Source organism: Nomascus leucogenys, chromosome X (assembly GCF_006542625.1).
Source record: "Nomascus leucogenys isolate Asia chromosome X, Asia_NLE_v1, whole genome shotgun sequence".
Lineage (NCBI taxonomy): Eukaryota > Metazoa > Chordata > Mammalia > Primates > Hylobatidae > Nomascus > Nomascus leucogenys.
Window position 1 is genome coordinate 74,230,470 of NC_044406.1, and position 20,111 is coordinate 74,250,580.

General features: G+C 36.0%; 1 protein-coding gene across 2 annotated transcripts in view; it reads right to left on the bottom strand.

Moving 5' to 3' along the window:
* POF1B (POF1B actin binding protein) overlaps positions 1-20,111 on the bottom strand; it is a 103,593-nt gene that overhangs the window by 75,112 nt on the left and 8,370 nt on the right. For both annotated transcript variants that reach the window (XM_003269016.4, XM_012498739.2), the window contains exons 3-4: positions 16,223-16,297; positions 8,098-8,178 (exon numbers count right to left, since the gene is read on the bottom strand). In XM_003269016.4, the coding sequence (XP_003269064.1) occupies positions 8,098-8,178; positions 16,223-16,297 (156 nt within the window). The remainder of the gene's footprint in view (positions 1-8,097; positions 8,179-16,222; positions 16,298-20,111) is intronic.

Sequence of the window (20,111 nt, forward strand, 5' to 3'; positions counted from 1 at the left end):
TCACCAAGTTTGGAAAAGTGTAAGTTATATGTATGGGACATACTTAGCACATAGAGCTTGGTTCTTCAAGCAGTGAGAAGTCTTTACGTGCTTTTAAACAGGGGTGTGAGGTGAAGTTTACTTCAAGGAGATTAATTACAGGAAGAGTACAGATGAGGAGACTGGTAAGATTATCCCAATAATCAGACAGTACTGTTCAAAGATGACTCTGAGATCTTGAACCTGAGGAGTCTACAACATGGTACCAAAAATGAAAATGTTGAGACATTTTACATGCTCCTAATAACAATCTAGGTCTGATTATGTTTTTATTCCCCAGAACACTCAGCAAACTACATAGTGCATAGCAATCCCTTTAACATGTCGCAAATGATTGCAAATAGCTCCCGAAGAGACTCTTTCACAAAAAAATGTCTGGGTAGACACTCAGATGTAGACGTTCAACACATAGGTGAAAACCCAAGTCTGGAACTAAGTGGGGAGTGCAAGGCTCCAGATCTATTACATATATCAAGACCACCTGCTCACTAGTGCTAGATTAAACTAGGCAATTGCTGAATAGTTAAATGAAGAGCAAATACAGAACTAGACATGTCTCAAGAGGTCTTAGAAAAGAAAATATTGTAATTTAAAGGAAGAGTAATTTTCAAGAAGCAGTAGGAGCTCAAAGGCAAAAATGTTTCAGAGTGGCCAACAGATGAGAATTATAAAGTGGATTGGATTTGGATTACTACAAATCCATTGGGTTTGACTACTAAAATCAGTGGAAGAAAGTATAATTGGAAAAAAATTACGGAGTCATAAAACCTATATTTCAGTTCTTCTTTCTCCTATGTGCTGCAGAAAATCAGGTAGGCCATTAACCTTATTGGAGGCTCAGTTTTCTTAGCATAGGGAGTGTAATGCAGAATATCAAGTAAGATCGTGTGTTTTAAAGTACCCTTAATCTATAATTTTAATGTACAAATGACATTTGTTTTAAATAATATTGTAATATAATATTTAAAATCCATACTGTGTTTTAAATAATATTGTTAATTCCCTTATAACTTTTCTAGAATATCAAGTATAAAAATATACACAAGTAGGCTTACTGAGGGCAGGGACTTTGACTATCTTGAGTACTACATAGTGAATGAACTGATGATTGAGTGAGACGGAATGATACAAACCTTCATCTTAGGAATGTAATCATCCTCTAAGAGAGGGAAAACAAATTTAGCAAAAGCATGAAATTTTTTTTCTGTGAAATGAAGTTCACTATATATGATGAACAGTCATTCCCTGTTTTCAGATGACATGATTGTATGTCTAGAAAAACCCATCATCTCAGCCCAAAATCTCCTTAAGCTGATAAGCAACTCAGCAAAGTCTCAGGATACAAAATCAATGTGCAAAAATCACAAGCATTCTTATACACCAATAACAGACAGAGAGCCAAATCATGAGTGAACTCCCATTCACAATTGCTTCAAAGAGAATAAAATACCTAGGAATCCAACTTACAAGGGATGTGAAGGACTTCTTCAAGGAGAACTACAAACCACTGCTCAACGAAATAAAAGAGGACACAAACAAATGGAAGAACAGTCCATAATCATGGATAGGAAGAATCAATATCGTGAAAATGGCCATACTGCCCAAGGTAGTTTATAGATTCAATGCCATCCCCATCAAGCTACCAATGACTTTCCTCACAGAATTGGAAAAAACTACTTTAAAGTTCATATGGAACCAAAAAAGAGCCCACATTGCCAAGATAATCCTAAGCCAAAAGAACAAAGCTGGAGGCATCACGCTACCTGACTTCAAACTATACTACAAGGCTACAGTAACCAAAACAGCATGGTACTGCTACCAAAACAGAGATATAGACCAATGGAACAGAACAGAGCCCTCAGAAATAATACCACACATCTACAACCACCAGATCTTTGACAAACCTGACAAAAACAAGAAATGGGGAAAGGATTCCCTATTTAATAAATGGAGCTGGGAAAACTGGTTAGCCATATGTAGAAAGCTGAAACTGGATCCCTTACTTACACCTTATACAAAAATTAATTCAAGATGGGTTAAGGACTTAAATGTTAGACCTAAAATCATAAAAACCCTAGAAGAAAACCTAGGCAATACCATTCATGGCATAGGCATGGGCAAGGACTTCATGTCTAAAACACCAAAAGCAATGGCAACAAAAGCCAAAATTGACAAATGGGATCTAATTAAACTAAAGAGCTTCTGCACAGCAAAAGAAACTACCATCAGAGTGAACAGGAAACCTACAGAATGGGAGAAAATTGTTGCAATCTACCCATCTGACAAAGGGCTAATATCCAGAATCTACAAAGAACTCAAACAAATTTACAGGAAAAAAACAAACAACCCCATCAAAAAGTGGGCAAAGGATATGAACAGACACTTCTCAAAAGAAGACATTTATGCAGCCAAAAGACACATGAAAAAATGCTCATTATCACTGGCCATCAGAGAAATGCAAATCAAAACCACAATGAGATACCATCTCATGCCAGTTAGAATGGTGCTCATTAAAAAGTCAGGAAAAAACAGGTGCAGGAGAGGATGTGGAGAAATAGGAACACTTTTACACTCTTGGTGGGGGTGTAAACTAGTTCAACCATTGTGGAAGTCAGTGTGGCAATTCCTCAAGGATCTAGAACTAGAAATACCATTTGATCCAGCCATCCCATTACTGGGTATATACCCAAAGGATTATAAATCATGCTGCTATAAAGACACATGCACACATATGTTTATTGCGGCACTATTCACAATAGCAAAGGCTTGGAACCAACCCAAATGTCCATCAATGATAGACTGGATTGAGAAAACGTGGCACATATACACCGTAGAATACTATGCAGCCATAAAAAATGATGAGTTCATGTCCTTTGTAGGGACATGGATGAAGCTGGAAACCATCATTCTCAGTAAACTATCACAAGGACAAAAAACCAGACACCACATGTTCTCACTCATAGGTGGGAATTGAACAATGAGAACTCATGGACACAGGAAGGGGAACATCATACACTGGGACCTGTTGTGGGGTGGAGGGAGGGGAGGGATAGCATTAGGAGATATACCTAATGTTAAATGACGAGTTAATGGGTGCAGCACACCAACATGGCACATGTATACATATGTAACAAACCTGCACATTGTGCACATGTACCCTAGAACTTCAAGTATAATAAAAAAAAAAAGAAAAAAAGAAAAAAGATTGTCTAGGCACTAACGATGTTGATTCTGTCTTGAATATTTTGACCATATTACTTGAAATGACTTACTGAAAAAAAAACCCTCCAAATTTAGGGGACTATTATTTTCCTCAAATCTGTAAGAAAGTAAATCAAGAATTGATATAAATAATTTGTCAAAATAACTCAACAAAATAAATTTAATCAGAAGTTTTAGATGTCTCAACAAATGAGCTGCTAGACAATTCTATTTTGGCACCTTCTTTTTCTCAACCTGTCTATTTGAATTGGTGCCAGATCCACCCTAAAAATTAATAGGGGTTTTCAAAGTGGCAGATCTTATAATTTTAATTGTAACAGCTAGAAGCTCTGGTAGTAATTCTCACATCTAACAAAGTATATAATCCCCAACATCTACTTTACTGTTCCCAGGCCCCAAAACCTTTGTGGAAAAAAACTTTTTTAAAAAAGGTTTGCTGATTTGGCTCATTACAATTTGAAGATATCCAACTTCAAGTAGATCGTTCAACCTTTGTAGTTATATTTGTATTCATCAAATTCTTTATAACGTTGCTTACAAATATTTTCATTTTCCTCAACTCCTGTGCTTATACTCCCTCTTTCTCCTCCTATTTACAGAGAAAACCAAGATAATCTATCCAATGAGATCTCTCTATTTTCCTGCACATCTCAAAAATCTCTCTTTTCTGCTCCTTCCATCCAGTTAAGGAAAAAGATGCATTCTCTCTCTCTCTCTTTGTTTTTCCTGAAGTCATTTCTCCACCTGTACCTGGAATCCCATTCCTTCTTATCTCTTCCAGAATATTATCCCATTTGTCTCCTTTCTCTGTTGCATCTTTAGCCTTCCTTATTACTGGTTCTATCTACAAGTTTCCCAGGTTCACAAGATTCTCATTTCTCCTTTAGCAACCATCCATCTCTCCTTCCTTTGACCAATACCCTTCCAGAAGAGTAATCTTCACTCATTTTTTTCAATTCATCTCATCTTCTCACCCATTAACTTCTTGCATCTGGATTTTGCCTCCATAAGTATACCAAAACAGCTCTATCAATGTCACTATCGCTTTCTTAATGGTCAAACCCTATTCTCAAACCTCATCTTCTTAGGCCTTTTGGTCATTTGAGATGGTTGACCACCCCATGTTTGCATTTGCTTCAGTTATGGTGTGTTCACATCCCTCTCTGATAACCCCTCTGTCTCTGAAAGTGGCTCCTTCCTTCTGTTCACTTAAAGTAGACATTTCTCAAGGTTCTGACCCAACCTTCTCCATTACCTCTTAGTGATCTCACTCATTCCCATAGCTGCAATGATACCTTTAAGAGGAATGATTCCCACATCTCTGTTAAATATGACCTTTCTTTGAGTCATTTTTTAACTGCCTGTTAGGTATCTTTCTGTTTCTATGCACCTAAAATGCTACTGGTTCAAATAAAACTCAAAATTTCACCCTTTTCTAAATCTACTTCTCCTCCCACTCACTTTTCAATCACTTTAAGTGGGTCACCTTACTCTCAGTGTCTCAAGCTAAAAAGCTTAGGGTCATGTTGACTTTTCTCCATATCCAGTAAGTCATCGAATCTTGTTAAAGCTACCATCTAAGCTGTCAGAAAAGACAGAGAGTAATGAATTAGCATCAGAAGACCTGAGCAAGTTACACTTATTCAAACTTTCATTTCCTTAGTAGTAAAACAATGCTAATAACAAGGTTAATCATACTAATACCTTAAATACCACAATAAATCCTTCCCTGATTTTCCCCCAAACAAATGTATTATCTCTGACATCTGAACTCCAATAATAATTTTTATCTGTAGTCCTTTCATGGCATCTATCCTACATCTCACCACATATTCTACATAGCTATTTGTGGACCTGTCTTATTTCTTTCCCTGAGAAGAGCTGTATGCTCCTTTAATTTGGGAAACATGTCTTATTTCCCCGTTTCTGTTGAGAGACTGTATAGTGTCTTCCCCATAGCAGGAGCTTCACAACTGGAAAATTAATGGAATTGATTAGTATTAATTGGATTATGTCCACTAATGGAACAAATGTATTTCCTTCATTTCTGGATCAAATGTTAACCAGAATGCATAAATCCTTAGATTAAATGATGACAAATGGAGAATAAGGAAGATCAGGAACAACAAAAAAATAAAAAGCCTTAACAGAGATAGAAAAAAATCATAATGAAACAAGTGGATTGAGAATATTTTAATTACAGGAAAAAGAAATAAAGATTAGACAAGCTGGGAGGTGAAAGAGGATGAAATTGCTATTTAGAAGGTTCAGCTTATTATAAATATTGTAATTAAACTAGAATCTTCTCCTGAGGGGATTTAAAAGAGCAAACAAAAAAGGAATCTACTTAGATAAATAAAATGGGGGATATAGCTAAACAGGATTTTCAAGCTGCTTTGTAAAACAAGTTAGATTACTTTTCATTTACAAAGCATCATGAAACTTGAAATTTGTTTCACTCTTCAATAATGGAAAGAGTTAAATGATTTAAAATGACCATTTTCTTCAACCCTCTGCTGGGACTTTGTCCTGAGACAAAAATCAATATGGCTGTGTTCAACTACAAGTTGAACAAGTTTGTAGTTGAACACAGTCATATTGATGAGGTCTTACAAGGGTAGGCTCAGTTTTTCCAATATGTTAGGTATTTGCATATATACTTCTGATTTCTCTGTTTTTGTAACCACATGTGGGTAAGGGAGTGCATAAGTGAGTATTAGATCCTAATTCACCTCCATCATCAATTGTCCTTCATTTGCAAATGTTTCATTCCCAGCTCTGCATTGTTCAATTTCAGTTCCAATTTTGCTCCTTCATAATTGAATGGTTTTGCACTAGCTAAGAACTTAAGTTGAAGAAGGTTGGGACCTTGTTTTGTTTACTGCTTTATCCTCCAGTTCTTAGGGCAATTTCTGGAACATAATAGGCAATCAATAAATATTTACTGAGTAAATGACTGCATTTCTCTGTGCTTCCATTTGTTTCACCTTTTTAGGATTAACCAGGATATAATATTGAAATTGCCTAGCATGGAGTATATACCCAATAGTTATTAATTCTTTCTTTTCCCTATTAACTAAATAATAAGGATTCATCCAAAGTCATGTAAGAATTGCTGGCAAAGTGGATTGGAATCCAAATGATAGGACATTTTAAATCTCTCTGGATATATCCTAGGCAAGCATAGCAATTCTCACACTATGAAAATAATGGGTTATCTAGAACTAACTCTGAAAGCCAGGAGTATCAAGCGCAATATGCATCCAAGTATGCATATCCCCCAGATTACGTGTAAAATGAAAGAAAAAGAGAGAGGGAAAGGAAGAACAGGAATGTGTAAAGTGACTGGCCAAGTAACAGAAAAAGATACGCTCTCCTCTCCCAGGCCTTTCGCATCTCCTCCTCCATACCTCCCCCTCCCTACCTCCATCCTTTTCAGATTTATTGCGTAAATATTTGATTCTGCAAAAGGAGGAACAGGCAACTGATTTAGCTGTAATAACATGCCTTTTCAATATTTACAAGGATATATGAAAACTCAAGCAAATGTCCAAAACAATTACTCCTCAACTCAGAGCCTCAGGTTCATACCGACACACATGTACAACCAGCAGCCTGCTTAGCTAAGGAGCCATGAGAAGATTATTTTTAATAAATAAGTAAATGAAGAAGAAAGGGTTTAGATACTAGTAAAAGCTTAGTACATCTTCCCCACTCACCTAGAATAGTAGCAAGCAGGACCCTAATCTAACCCGTTCCTTTCCACAGCTGAAGCAAATAGTTTATTTTATCTTATAAGGGAAGGGCAGAATGGTTTCCCATCATGGCAGAAAAATAAAGAGCAAAGCAAAGAATTGTTGTAGTCCTATCTGGATCGTACTGTTGCCAATTGTGAAACTGATGTCCTTACAACCTCATAGAGCCTCCTGTTGCAGCTAAAGAAGAGGTATGTGTGCATGAATGTAAATGCATGTGTTGAGGATGGCTTATTATGGTGGAATCTTAGTTTGTGAAATGTGAGGATTTATATCTCAGTAAACAAATAATAATGTAATTTTCTAAAAAACTCATTGCTGGGTACAAAAGTTCACACACCACAGGCAATAAAGTCATAGGGACACTTTTTAACTTTTGACCTTTAATTTTCATCTTCCTAGTCCATATCTCCATGGCAAAGGTAAACAGCCTGAAAACTCCAACCCCTGATGCAGCAGTTGACAGAGCTTTTATGTGAAGCTTGTAAAAGAACTTTGTCCCTTTTTTCTTTCATTCCAAGTGCATAAAAGTCTTTTGTAGCATAAGGGTGGGGCTATAGAAGAGGAAAATCTTTACAGCCCAAGAATTTCCAACCTGCTTGGAAGTATTGCATCTCTGCGTCAGAATATATAGACGCATGGTTGTCTGGCATTAAAGATGGCATTTATTGATACTGATAATCAGCAATTTACTCTGTAACTGTAAGAAAGTCCACTCAGCACTTTGGGAGGCCGAGGCGGGTGGATCACGAAGTCAGGAGATCGAGACCACGGTGAAACCCCGTCTCTACTAAAAATACAAAAAATTAGCTGGGCGTGGTGGCGGGCGCCTGTAGTCCCAGCTACTCAGAGAGGCTGAGGCAGGAGAATGGCGTGAACCCGGGAGGCAGAGCTTGCAGTGAGCCGAGATTGCGCCACTGCACTCCAGCCTGGGCGACAGAGCGAGACTCCGTCTCAAAAAAAAAAAAAAAAAAAAGAAAGTCCAACTATCTGATCTTAAGGATCTGGTGACTGATTAAGCCTTTTTGTTTAAGCAATTAACTTCTAAAGAATTACACGTTGGGAAAAGTTTGTGTCTTACCTGTTCAGGATTTTGTACTACATATTTCCTAATAGTGGTCTGTGGATATGTAGTAACTTTCACTGTTGGAGAATGAAGTTCCTGTGAAGAAAAGACAAAAGCTGGATATAATCATAGTTATTTAATGAGCTTGGAGCTATCAATAATAATAGGGAACAATTTCCAGGGTTAAATTTTTAGTTATTTGCATGAACGATAATGTATGATTTTATGATTTAGTTAATTTTAATTTCAGAAACATGTATAAAAGCATGTGTTCTGTGCCCAACATTTTACTGGGTACTTGTATTATACTCATTTCATGGTATTTCATCCACATTTTAAAATGCTTCTTTCATTGTAAATGATTACAAGAAAATAACATCTCAATAGTGATGAATTAAACCTCTGGTTTGGAAAAGACGTTAAAAAATGAAAAGAGACACAAAGAGAAAAACGTGTATGTGTGTGTAGTAAAACATATAAATCTTCAGTGTGCTGGAAAGAGAGGACCATAGGTATCATTGTAAAATGTTGATGGGAAAAGAGTTTTTTTGGGGGGTTCATGTAGATTTATTTATTATTTTTAACTTTTATTATAGGTTCAGGAGAACATATGCAGTTTTGTTATATAGGTAAATTCTTGTCACAGGGGTTTGTTGTACAGATTATTTCATCACCCAGGGACTAAGCCTAGTACCCAGTAGTTATTTTTACTAAACCTCTCCCTCCCCCAACCCTGCATCCTCAAGTGTGGGCCAGTGTGTATTATTCCCCTTTTTGTGTCCATGATTTCTCATTATTTAGCTCCCACTTATAAGTGAGAACATGCGGTATTTGGTTTTCTGTTCCTGTGTAAGTTTGCTAAGTTTAATGGCCTACAGCTCCATCCATGTTCCCACAAAAGACATGATCTCATTCTATTTTATGGCTGCCTAGTATTCCATGGTGTATATATATATATATATATATACCATATTTTCTTTATCCGATCTATCATTAATGGGCATAGTGATTTCATATCTTTGCCTTTGTGAACAATGCTGCAATGAACATTCATGTACATGATGTGTCTTTATGGTAGAATGATTTATATTCCTTAGGATATATACCCAGTAATGGGATTGCTGAGTTGTATACCCAGTAAGGGGATTGCTGGTAAAAGGGTAGTTCTATTTTTGGCCCTTTGAGGAATTGCCACACTGCTTTTCACAATGGTTGAGCTAATTTACACTCTCACCAACAATGTATAAGCTTTCCCTTTTCTCCACAGCCTCACCAGCATCTGTTAGGTTTTATTTTCTTCTGACTTTTTAATAATAGTCATTCTGACTGTTATGAGGTGGAATCTCATTGTGGTTTTGACTTGCATTTCTCTAATCAGTGATATTGAGTTTCTTTTCATATGCTTGTTGGTTACATGTATGGCTTCTTTTGAGAAGTGTCTGTTCATGTCCTTTGCCCACTTTTTAATCAGGTTGTTTGTTTTTCTCTTGTAAATTTGTTCAAGTTCCTTATAGATGCTGGATATTAGACTTGTCAAATGTGTAGTTGACAAATATTTTATCCCATTCTGTAGGTTGTCCTTTCACTCTGTTGATAGTTTCCTTTAATGTGCAGAAGCTCTTTAGTTAAATTAGATTCTATTTGTCAGTTTTGCTTTTGTTGGGATTGCTTTTGACATTTTGTTTCTATGTTCAGAATGGTATTGCTTAGGTTGTCTTCCAGGGTTTTTAGAGTTTGGGGTTTTACATTTAAGACTGTAATCAATCAATCTTGAGTTGATTTTTGTATATGGTATAAGGAAGGGGTCCAGTTTCAATCTTCTGCATATGGCTAACCAGTTATCCAGCTCCGTTTATTGAATAGGGAGTCCTTTCCCCATTGCTTGTTTTTGACAGCTTGGTCAAAGATCTGATAGTTGTAGGTGTGCGGCCTTATTTCCGCGCTCTCTATTCTGTTCCATTGGTCTATGTGTCTGTTCTTGTACCAGTACCATGCTGTTTTGGTTACTGTAGCCCTGTAGTAGTTTGAAGTTGGGTAGTGTGATGTCTCCAGCTTTGTTCTTTTTGCTTAGGATTGTCTTGGCTATTTGGCCTCTTTTTCTCATTCCATATAAATATTAAAATAGTTTTATTTCTAGTGCTGTGAAGAATATCCTTGGTAGTTTAATAGGAATAGCATTGAATCTATAAATTGCTTTGGGCAGTGTGGCGATTTTAACAATATTGATTCTTCCTATCCATGAGCATGGAATCTATAAATTGCTTTGGGCAGTGTGGCGATTTTAACAATATTGATTCTTCCTATCCATGAGCATGGAATGTTTCTCCGTGTTTGTGTCATCTCTGATTTCTTTGAGCAGTGTTTTGTAATTCTCATTGTAGAGATCTTTCACCTCACTAGTTAGCTGTATCCCTAGGTATTTCGTGTGCGTGTGTGTGTATGTATGTGTGTATGTGTGTGGGGGGGGCAATTGTGAAAGGGATTGCATTCCTGATTTTGCTCTCAGCATAATTGTTGTCCGTGTATATGAATGTTAGTGATTTTGCACATTGATTTGGTATCCTGAAATTTGGCTGAAGTTGTTGATCAGCTTAAGGTAGTTTTTGGCCAAGACTATGGGAGTTTCTAGATATAGAATCATGTCAACTGCAAACAGGGATAGTTTGACTTCCTATGTTTCTATTTGAAAGTTCCTTATTTCTTTCTCTTACCTGTTTGCTCTGACCAGGACTCCCAATACTATGTTGAATAGGAGTGGGGAGAGAGGGCATCCTTGTCTTATGACGGTTTTCAAGGGGAATGCCTCCAGCTTTTTCCCGTTCACTATGATGTTGGCTATAGGTTTGTCACATATGGCTCTTATAATTTTAAAGTATGTTCCTTCAATACCTAGTTTATTGAGACTTTTTAACATGAAGCAATGTTAAATTTTATCAAAAGCCCTTGTGCATTTATTGAGATAATCATGTGGTTTTGTCTCTAGTTCTGTTTATGTGATGCATAGAATTTATTGATTTGTGAATGTTGAACAAGTGTTGCATCCCAGAAGTGAAACCTATCTGATGGTGGTGGATTGGTTTTTTGATGTGCTGCTGGATTAAGTTTGCAAGTATTTGGTGGAGGATTTTTGCATCAATGCTCATCAAGGATATTGGCCTGAAGCTTTCTCTTTCTTTTGTTGTGTCTCTGCCAGGTTTTGCTATCAGGATGATGCTGGCCTCATAAAATGATTTGGGGAGGAGTCCCGCCCCTTCAATTTTTTGTAGTACTTTCAATATGAATGGCACCATCTCTTCTTTGTACATCTGGTAGAATTTGGCTGTGGATCCATCTGGTCCTGGGCTTTTTTTGGTTGTTAGGCTATTTATTACTGATTCAATTTTGGAGCTCATTATTGGTCTGCTCAGAGATTCAATTTTTTTCCTGCTTCAGTCTTGGGAGGAAAAATGTGTCCAGGAATTCATCCATCTCTACTAGGTTTTTCAGTTTGTATGCATAGAGGTGTTTGTAGCAGTTTCCAATGGTTATTTTTATTTCTCTGAGGTCAGTCGTAACATCCCCTTTGTCATTTCTAAGTGTGTTTATTTGGATCTTCTCTCTTTTCTTCTTTATTACTCTAGCCAGCAGCATATCTGCCTTATTAATTTTTTGAGAAAACGAACTCCCGGATTTGTTGATCTTTTGAATTTATTTTGCTTCTCAATTTCCTTTAGTTCAGCAATGATTTGGTTATTTCTTATCTTCTTCTAGCTTTGGGGTTGGTTTGCTCTTCATTTTCTAATTCTTTCTGTTGTGATGTTAGGTTGTTAATTTGAGATCTTTCTAACTTCTGGTTGTGGGTGTTTAATGCTATAAATTTCCCTCTTAACACTGCCTTAGCTGCATCCCAGAGATTCTGGTATGTTGTATCTTTGTTCTCATTAGTTTCAAAGAACTTCTTGATTTCTGCCTTAATGTCATTATTTACCCAAAAGTCACTCAAGAGCATGTGGTTTAATTTCCATGTAATTGCATGGTTTTCAGTGATTTTTAAAACTTTGACTTCTATTTTTATTGTGCTTTGGTCCAAGAAGGTGTTTGGTATGATTTCAGTTCTCTTGCATTTCCTGAGGATTGTTTTATATCTGATTGCTTGGTGGATTTTAGAGTATGTGCTAAGTGATGATGAGAAAAATGTATATTATGTTGTTTTGGGGAGGAGAGTTCCGTAGAGGTCTGTCTGATATATTTGGTCAAATCTTGAGTTCAGGACCTGAGTATCTTTGTTAGTTTTCTGCCTTGATGAGCTGTCTGATCCTTTCAGTGGAGTGTTGATGTCTCCCACTATTATCGCATGGGAGTCTACATCTCTTTGTAGGTCTCTAAGAACTTGCTTTATGAATCTTGGTACTCCTGTGATGGGTGCATATATATTTAGGATAGTTAAGTCTTCCTGTTAAATTGAAATCTTTACTATTATGTAATGCCCTTCTTTGTCTTTTTTAAAAATCTTTCTTAAAGTCTGTTTTGTCTGAAATTAGAATTGCAACCCATGCTTTTTTCTTTTTTTCATTTTCTTGGTAGATTTTTCTCCATCCCTTTATTTTTAGCCTATGGGTGTCATTGTATGTGAGATGGGTCTCTTGAAGAGAGCATTTTTTAGGGAGAGTCTTGGTTCTTCATCCAGCTTGCCATTCTGTGCCTTTTAACGGCAGCATTTAGTCCATTTACATTCAAGGTGGGTATTGAAATGTGTGCATTTGATTCTGTTATTATTTTGGGAAAACTGGTTGTTATGCTGGCTTGTGTGGCTGCTTTATAATGTAACTGAGCTGTGCACTTAAGTATGTTTTTCTATTGACTGATAATGATCTTTACTTTCCATGTTTAGTGCTCCTTTCAAGATCTCTTGTAAGGCAGGTCTGATGATAACAAACTCCCTTAGCATTTGCTTATCTGAAAATAATCTTATTTCTCCTTTGCATAAGAAGCTTAGTTTGGCTGGATATGAAATACTTGTTTGATGATTTTTTTCATTAATAATGTTGAATATAGGCATCTACTCTCTCCTGGCTTGCAGGGTTTCTGCTGAGAGGTCCACTGTTAGCCTGATGGGGTTTCCTTTGTAAGTGACCTGCCCTTTCTCTCTAGCTGCCGTTAACATTCTTTCTTTCATTTCAACCTTGGAAAATCTGCTGATTTTGTGTCTTGAGGATGGTCTTCTTGTGTAGAATCTTGCATGGTTCTCTGTATTTTCTAAATTTGACTGTTAGCCTCTCTAGCAAGGCTAGGGAAGTTTTCAGGGACCATATCCTCAAATGTGTTTTCCAAGATTTTGCTTTCTCCCTGTCCCTTTCAGAGTTGCCAATAATTCATAGATTTAGCTTGTTTACATAATCCCATATTCCTCAGAGATTTTGTTCATTCCTTTTCATTCTTTTTTTTCTTTATTTTTGTCTGACTGTCTTATTTCAGAGAGCCAGTCTTCAGTTTCTGAGATTCTTTCCTCGGCTTGATGTATTCTTCTTTTAATACTTGTGATTGCATTGTGAAATTCTTCTAGTGTGTTTTTTCAGCTCTATCAGATCAGTTAGGTTCTTTTTTTTTACTAGCTATTCCATGTATTGGCTTTTGTATCATTTTATTGTGATTATTAGTTTTCTCAGATTGGGTTTTGCCATTCTCCTAAATCTCAATGATCTTTATTTCTATCCATATTCTGAATTCTATTTCTGTTATTTCAGCCAGTTCAGCCTGGTTAAGAACCCTTGTTGGAGAACAAGTGTGATCATTTGGAGGACATAAGCCACTCTGGCCTTTTCAGTTGCCAGAGTTCTTGCATTGGTTCTTTCTTATCTCTGTGTGTGGGTGTTCCTTTAACTGCAGTGTAGGTTGACTACAGTCAATAGACTTCTTTTATGGATGTCTTCACAGGGCTGAGGTTTTGTGCAGGGTCTAAATAGCTGACTTCTTGTCTTTGGTTTCACAGGGGGTTATGTTAGTGAGGTATTGTTGTTGAAGCTTTGGGTTGTGATCCAACAGGTGGCACTTAGGCATAGTGGTCTGTTGGTAGGCTCTTGCTCTGTCCCGTTGCTCCTCTGTTATTTCCTCACAGTTGCAGCTATGCGCCCTCTCAATGCCCTGAAAGCGTGGGCTCCTCTCCCGCTTGAGTGCTGGCTGTAGACTGTGGCTTGGCACTCCAGGGATGTCCATTACAGCTCTATGGCGATATCAGTGTTTGTTTTCTCCTCAACTTGGAGGCAGCAGAGAGGACCTTAGCAGTGGTTGTGGCCTGAGGTCCTGGGGGCTCCACCCAGGGAGATACAGGTCAGCAGTCACTCAGTGCTATCAGCCCGGGATGGGGGTTCTGTGCTGTAGGCCTAAGTCGGAGGTTCCCTGCCTGGTAATGAGCAAGCGAGGGGTTCCATGGCAGGGAAAAGAGTTAATATCATCCATATAAAGAGAGTTCTTATATATCAATGAGAACAAAATCACACTTATAGAAAAATGATCAAATGACATGAACAATTTATAAAAAATAAAAGCAAATGGTTAATAAACTTAATAAAAAGTGTTCAGCCAAACTAGGAATCAAACATAGCAGAAGAATGCCATATTTTTACTGGAAAATTAAAAAAATAATGCTGATGAAGGTTCAGCAGGGCAGGTATTCTCTTATGGAGAGGGGAAAGATTGAATAATCATCCATAAGCTGGAATATGTAGCCATTAAATAATGATCTTGAATAATACAAATTTATATTAAAAGCTCATAATATCATATAAGTGAGAAAATGAGGATATAAAACTCTATATATGGTATAAACTCAATTTTGTATTTGAATGGAAGAAAACACAACAAAATACAAAGAGTAGTAATCTCTAGGTGGGGGAAGGAATCATGAGTGATTTTTGCTTTTGCTTCTTTATATTCTTTTATAGTTCTAAAATTTTCTACAACAAACACATATTTTCATTATCAGAAATAATATGTACAGTAAACCCAATTTTAAAGCCCTTAATTATGAAAAATAAAATAGATAATACAATTTTTTGACTGGATTTGAGTGTAGTCAACACCCCTGTGATTTAAGTGAATCAATCTCACTTTGTTGGTCCTATAGGGCTGCATTTCTAAGTCAATTATAACCTTTATCCCACTGTCCAATGGTTTGTTATGTATGTGGCCCATGCTAGTCTATGAGCTCCTTGAAAATGGTGATTGTGTCTAGTTTATCTTTGTGCAATATGTGGCACATACTTGGTGTTCAGCAAATGTAAGCTGAGTAAGTGCATTACTCTAATTGACCTAACTGTAATCTAGACCAAACTGAGAAGTGGTAGGGAAACTTTTCTTTGATAATCTTATTTTTCTGCATAATATCATATTTTCCTTGCTATGCTCAAGGACTAAAGACCAGTTTTTGTTCATTTGTCTCCTCACTGTCCAAGTTCACATCCTGACTCCACATCTGGGTCAGATTGTTTTCTTAAAACAGCATCTCCCGCCTTCCTACCCTCTAAATCCCATAACCCCTTTACTCCTCTTTCGTGTAACAACAAACTTAGTGTGCTTTATGTTTTGCTTTCTTCGAATTTACTTTTTGATATGTGGCAATTACTTAATGAAACACATATTTCAATATGCTGTTTATTATTATAGCTACCTTTTGGATACACAATGCCTAGATTCAAGAATAATCCTAAAAGTGGGATTATTAGGACATAAAAGCTAAGGAAATAGATCCTTGTGTGTCTTTCAAATCATACACCTATAAGAAGAGTTAGTTATGACCCTATAAGTTATTCTCTCTGAATATGAACTCATAATACTATCACTCATAAAGCCAAGTCTTCAATCAATCTGAGATCTAGTTATTTCGTCCATACTCACTTCGCTAAATTAAACTGCACTCAAACTAAAAGCAGTCAGATTGAATAGGCAATGAAACAGAAGAATCTGATTCATAGCACTTGTTTCACATTACTTTTAGGGGCTGAGGTGATTCTCATATGTGAGAATCCTCTTTCATATTTTATGATCCTCACATGGTATGAATGTGTAAAGTCTTATGAGGGTCTAAAGATTGCTTACATACATGAAGAAGATTTCCATATAAAAAAAGAGGAACAAATCTAATGTAATTCACAACTTCTTTTACCTGTTCAGTATTTTGGGTTATATGTAGAGTACTTGGGGCACATGTAGATATTTTTAAAGTTGGAGAATGGAGTTCCTGTTAAGAGAAACAAAAGGGAGTTCAGAAATTATTTGAAAGTCTTAAGTTCTCATGGTATTTTTTCTTTATTTTTATAATAATGTGGTTAGTCAGAAATAAGAGCATTATTTAGTGCTATCTTACATAATGTCCATCTTTCCAAAGAACTAAATTACTTTGTTGTCTTCTCACATAACCCAATGATAAAAGAGTTTCTAGAGTGCTTTCATAGCAATACATTCTACTTGTACTGTTAGGTTGCATTCTTTTTGTTTCTGCTTCAAGAACTCTGCATTCATATGTTATTATATGTTTGCAATTAACAAGATATAATATTTTATCAAACAAAACTTTCCTTTCAGTATTTGTTCTATTTCTTTTTTAAAATTCTTATAAATTTAAGGAGTACAAGTGCAGTTTTGTTACATGGATATTTTGCATAGTGGCGAAGTCTGGGATCTTAGAGTAACCATCAACCGAACAGTGTACATTGTATTCATTAAATAATTTCTCATCAAATGATGTAAAATTTAATAATTATCAAATGAAGAGATAGACACCCCATTCTTCATGATGTGCTTATTTCACATTGCATGCCTGTATCAAAACATCTTATGCACCCCATAAATGTACACATTTACTATGTGCCCAAAATTTTAAAAATAAAATAAAACTTAGAAAAAATAATTCTCAAACCAATATAAGAAACTACCTTTGGAAACTCAACTAAGAGTAATTTTAAGAGTAAATTTTAAAGTACCTTTGAAGAAGGTAGTTTGAAGAGTAAATTTAAGAGTAAATTTCAAACTACCTTTGAAAACGCAACTAAGAGTAATTAATTTTAAATCAATTCAAGCTAACTCTTAATTATGCTTTGTCTATTCTGCTTCTAGTCTAATTTCAAAGAGTAGGCTCTGTTGTTAAAATAATCTGTAAAAGTGAAAGAATATAATTTTTTGAAATGGTCCAATAAAATGATCAATCTATCCATCACGCTGGCATTGTTTACGTATTTCCTCAAAACCAACAAAACTGCAATCACTTCATTAGTGTGCAAAGAAATGATGGCATTACTCAATCTCCCCATCTCTTACCATAATTTACAATCAATTAGCACAACTCCAGTATATTTTCCTACAAAGGTATAAATATTTTTTCTTTAGAACAAGGGAACTATTAAAAATCAGAATCATTAATTTACAAGGGAAACACTGACAGACTCATACAGAACTATAGCTACAATGTAGGTGTTACATGTGTTCTTAAAACAGGACTATGCATTTACTCAAACTGCCAAATGTTCTGAATTCTTTGTTGTTGTTGTTGTTGAACTTGTAACATTTTCATCCTCCACCACCCTTTATATCAACAGCAATACTGCAGGCTCAGTATTTCTAGGAATCTTTTGCATATGTTCTCAGATTTTCTGCTAATAATTGAGAAGACTTGCTCAGACAAATGCAGAGAATTACAGATTATAGACAAAACAGGTACACATTATCCAGTTTAGGAAAATGGTTATAAATACAGCCATGTGCAGGCAGGTTTGGCACACAGACCCAAGAGGAGCAGATTCAAGAAGACAAGAAAAAAGAGGGGTGCTCTTTAGTTATGGAATAACACATGAACACATTCTTAATATAAACATTTATATAGATAAGGTTAAAGACCTTCTCTTGACCATCTTCCCTCTGCTCACTTACCCAGAAGTAACTATTGTTGTCAGTTAAGGTGTCTTTACATAAATACCTACGTATAAATAGTAATATTATTGCTTTTATTGTTCTACAACTTAAACCAAACAGTATCTCTTGTATTATGTACTAGATACATGTTTTAAAGCATTATTTTCAATTAATAGTATTCCAAAATGCTTGTTTTATAGCTTGTTTTTATGTTTTCCTACCGATCAACATTTATATTATTTCCAGGTTTCCACTGTGCTGCAATGAGCAACCTTGTGCAACATGTTTCTTTAGAATCCCACACAGAATTGGGATTGCTGGGGCATGGAGTGTGTGTTATTCATTTGAACAGATACTGCCCAATTAATTTCCCAAATTTGACTATGATAATTATACATCCACCAGCAGTGTGTGAAGGTATTCATGACTAGAGGATGTTTGATCTGTTTAGGCTGGGGCTAATAATATTATACTAGTATCATTCTGAGAAGACAACTATGCACGTGGCTAGTATCTGGTAGCTGTTGTAGAAATGATAGCTGTGTCCTTCTTGTAGCCAATTCAAATATGATGGCATTAGCAAATGAAACATAGCAAACCTTACTAGCCAACTGGACTAGCTTTTAAGATACAAAAGCGTACTAAGAAGTTTTATAAATCTACAGAAATTTAAACAAATAGGAATACACACACATCACACATCACAGATAAAGACATTTATTTATGCTAGTATAAGCAGTATTACTTTATTCAGATGTTAAGATAATAGATGTTTAAACGGCAAATAGTTGTATTTGAGCAAAGACTAGTCTCGCCCTAAAATGAAGGAATTCTTTAATCTTATATGTGGAAAGCTGGAACATTAAGTCCATAGATTATAATGTACTCAATTATTTTTAGCCCTACTTCAGCCTTCATTATTAGAATTGATCATCTAGACAAATGTGGCTTTCCCATGCAACCCTCATGGAAACATTAGAGAACAAATGTAATAGATTCAAAAATTACAACATTAAGATGTAGCTTAATATGAGTCAGAGATATTTAGACATATGGTGTTGACCAGCATGAATTTAAATTGCATCAGTATGGATTTAGGCTGATCATAATGGGGAAAACCTCTCTGAAAATAGGTTTATTAATTCCAGAAAGACTTGCTAAAGAAGACCCCTTTTCCCTGGAAGTCTACAAAATTAGGTAAGATGGTGTGAGTAAATGTCCAAAATGAACAAAATCTTGATGTTGAAAGGTACTTTCAATGGCATCAAGATCTAGGCAAGACTGCAGCAAGTCATCCCATAAATAGCCATTGACCATTCCGTAGAAAGTGATCCAAAATTTTTGATCGAATGAATGAAAAGGAGATCTTAGTTTTAAAAGCACTCCAGGAATAACAATCCAAATCTCCCTCTTAATAACCTGTATCAGTCAGTGTTTAATTTTGTTATTTATCTGTATATAGCTTACCTAAATCCTTCATGTTGAAACTATTAAATTTAATGAAGTCACTTTTTTTGTTTTTATGCCTTTTGTGCCACAGCCCCACATTCCTGATGATGAAATAATTGAAGGCTATAATGGGGTGGTGGTGGCTATCATGACATAGTGGAAAAAGTGCTACACCTGGAGTCGGGAGCCCTGGATTTTATTCCCATTTATACTACTAGCCACTTTTGTAATACTGGTCAACTCATGTTCTCTCTCTGAGATTTGTTTCCTCATGTGAGAAATGAGAAATGGGATATGGGTGTGGGCGAGTGTGGATTAGAGGATCTTTAAGTTCATTTCTATTTCTGACGTTCTGTGAATATGAGACCATTCCCAACTTATTTTTCCATACAAACAAAAAAATTACAAATTTTTTAAACTTGTCAGTATTGTTTTCCTTTTGATGATGATTATAATGATAACTAACACCTATTAATAGCTTTCTATGCCAAGCATGTTACATAGATCATTCTCTTTAACACTCAAAATAACCCCATAAAGAAGATACTATTATGAACCCATTACATACACAAGTAAAGTTAGACAGTGGTAGGATAGGTAACCAGATGGAGATTACACAGCTAATGCTAAGGTGCTGGAATTCCAACTCAGCATGACTCCAGAACTCATGCTCTTAATCACTATATTTTGCCACTTTT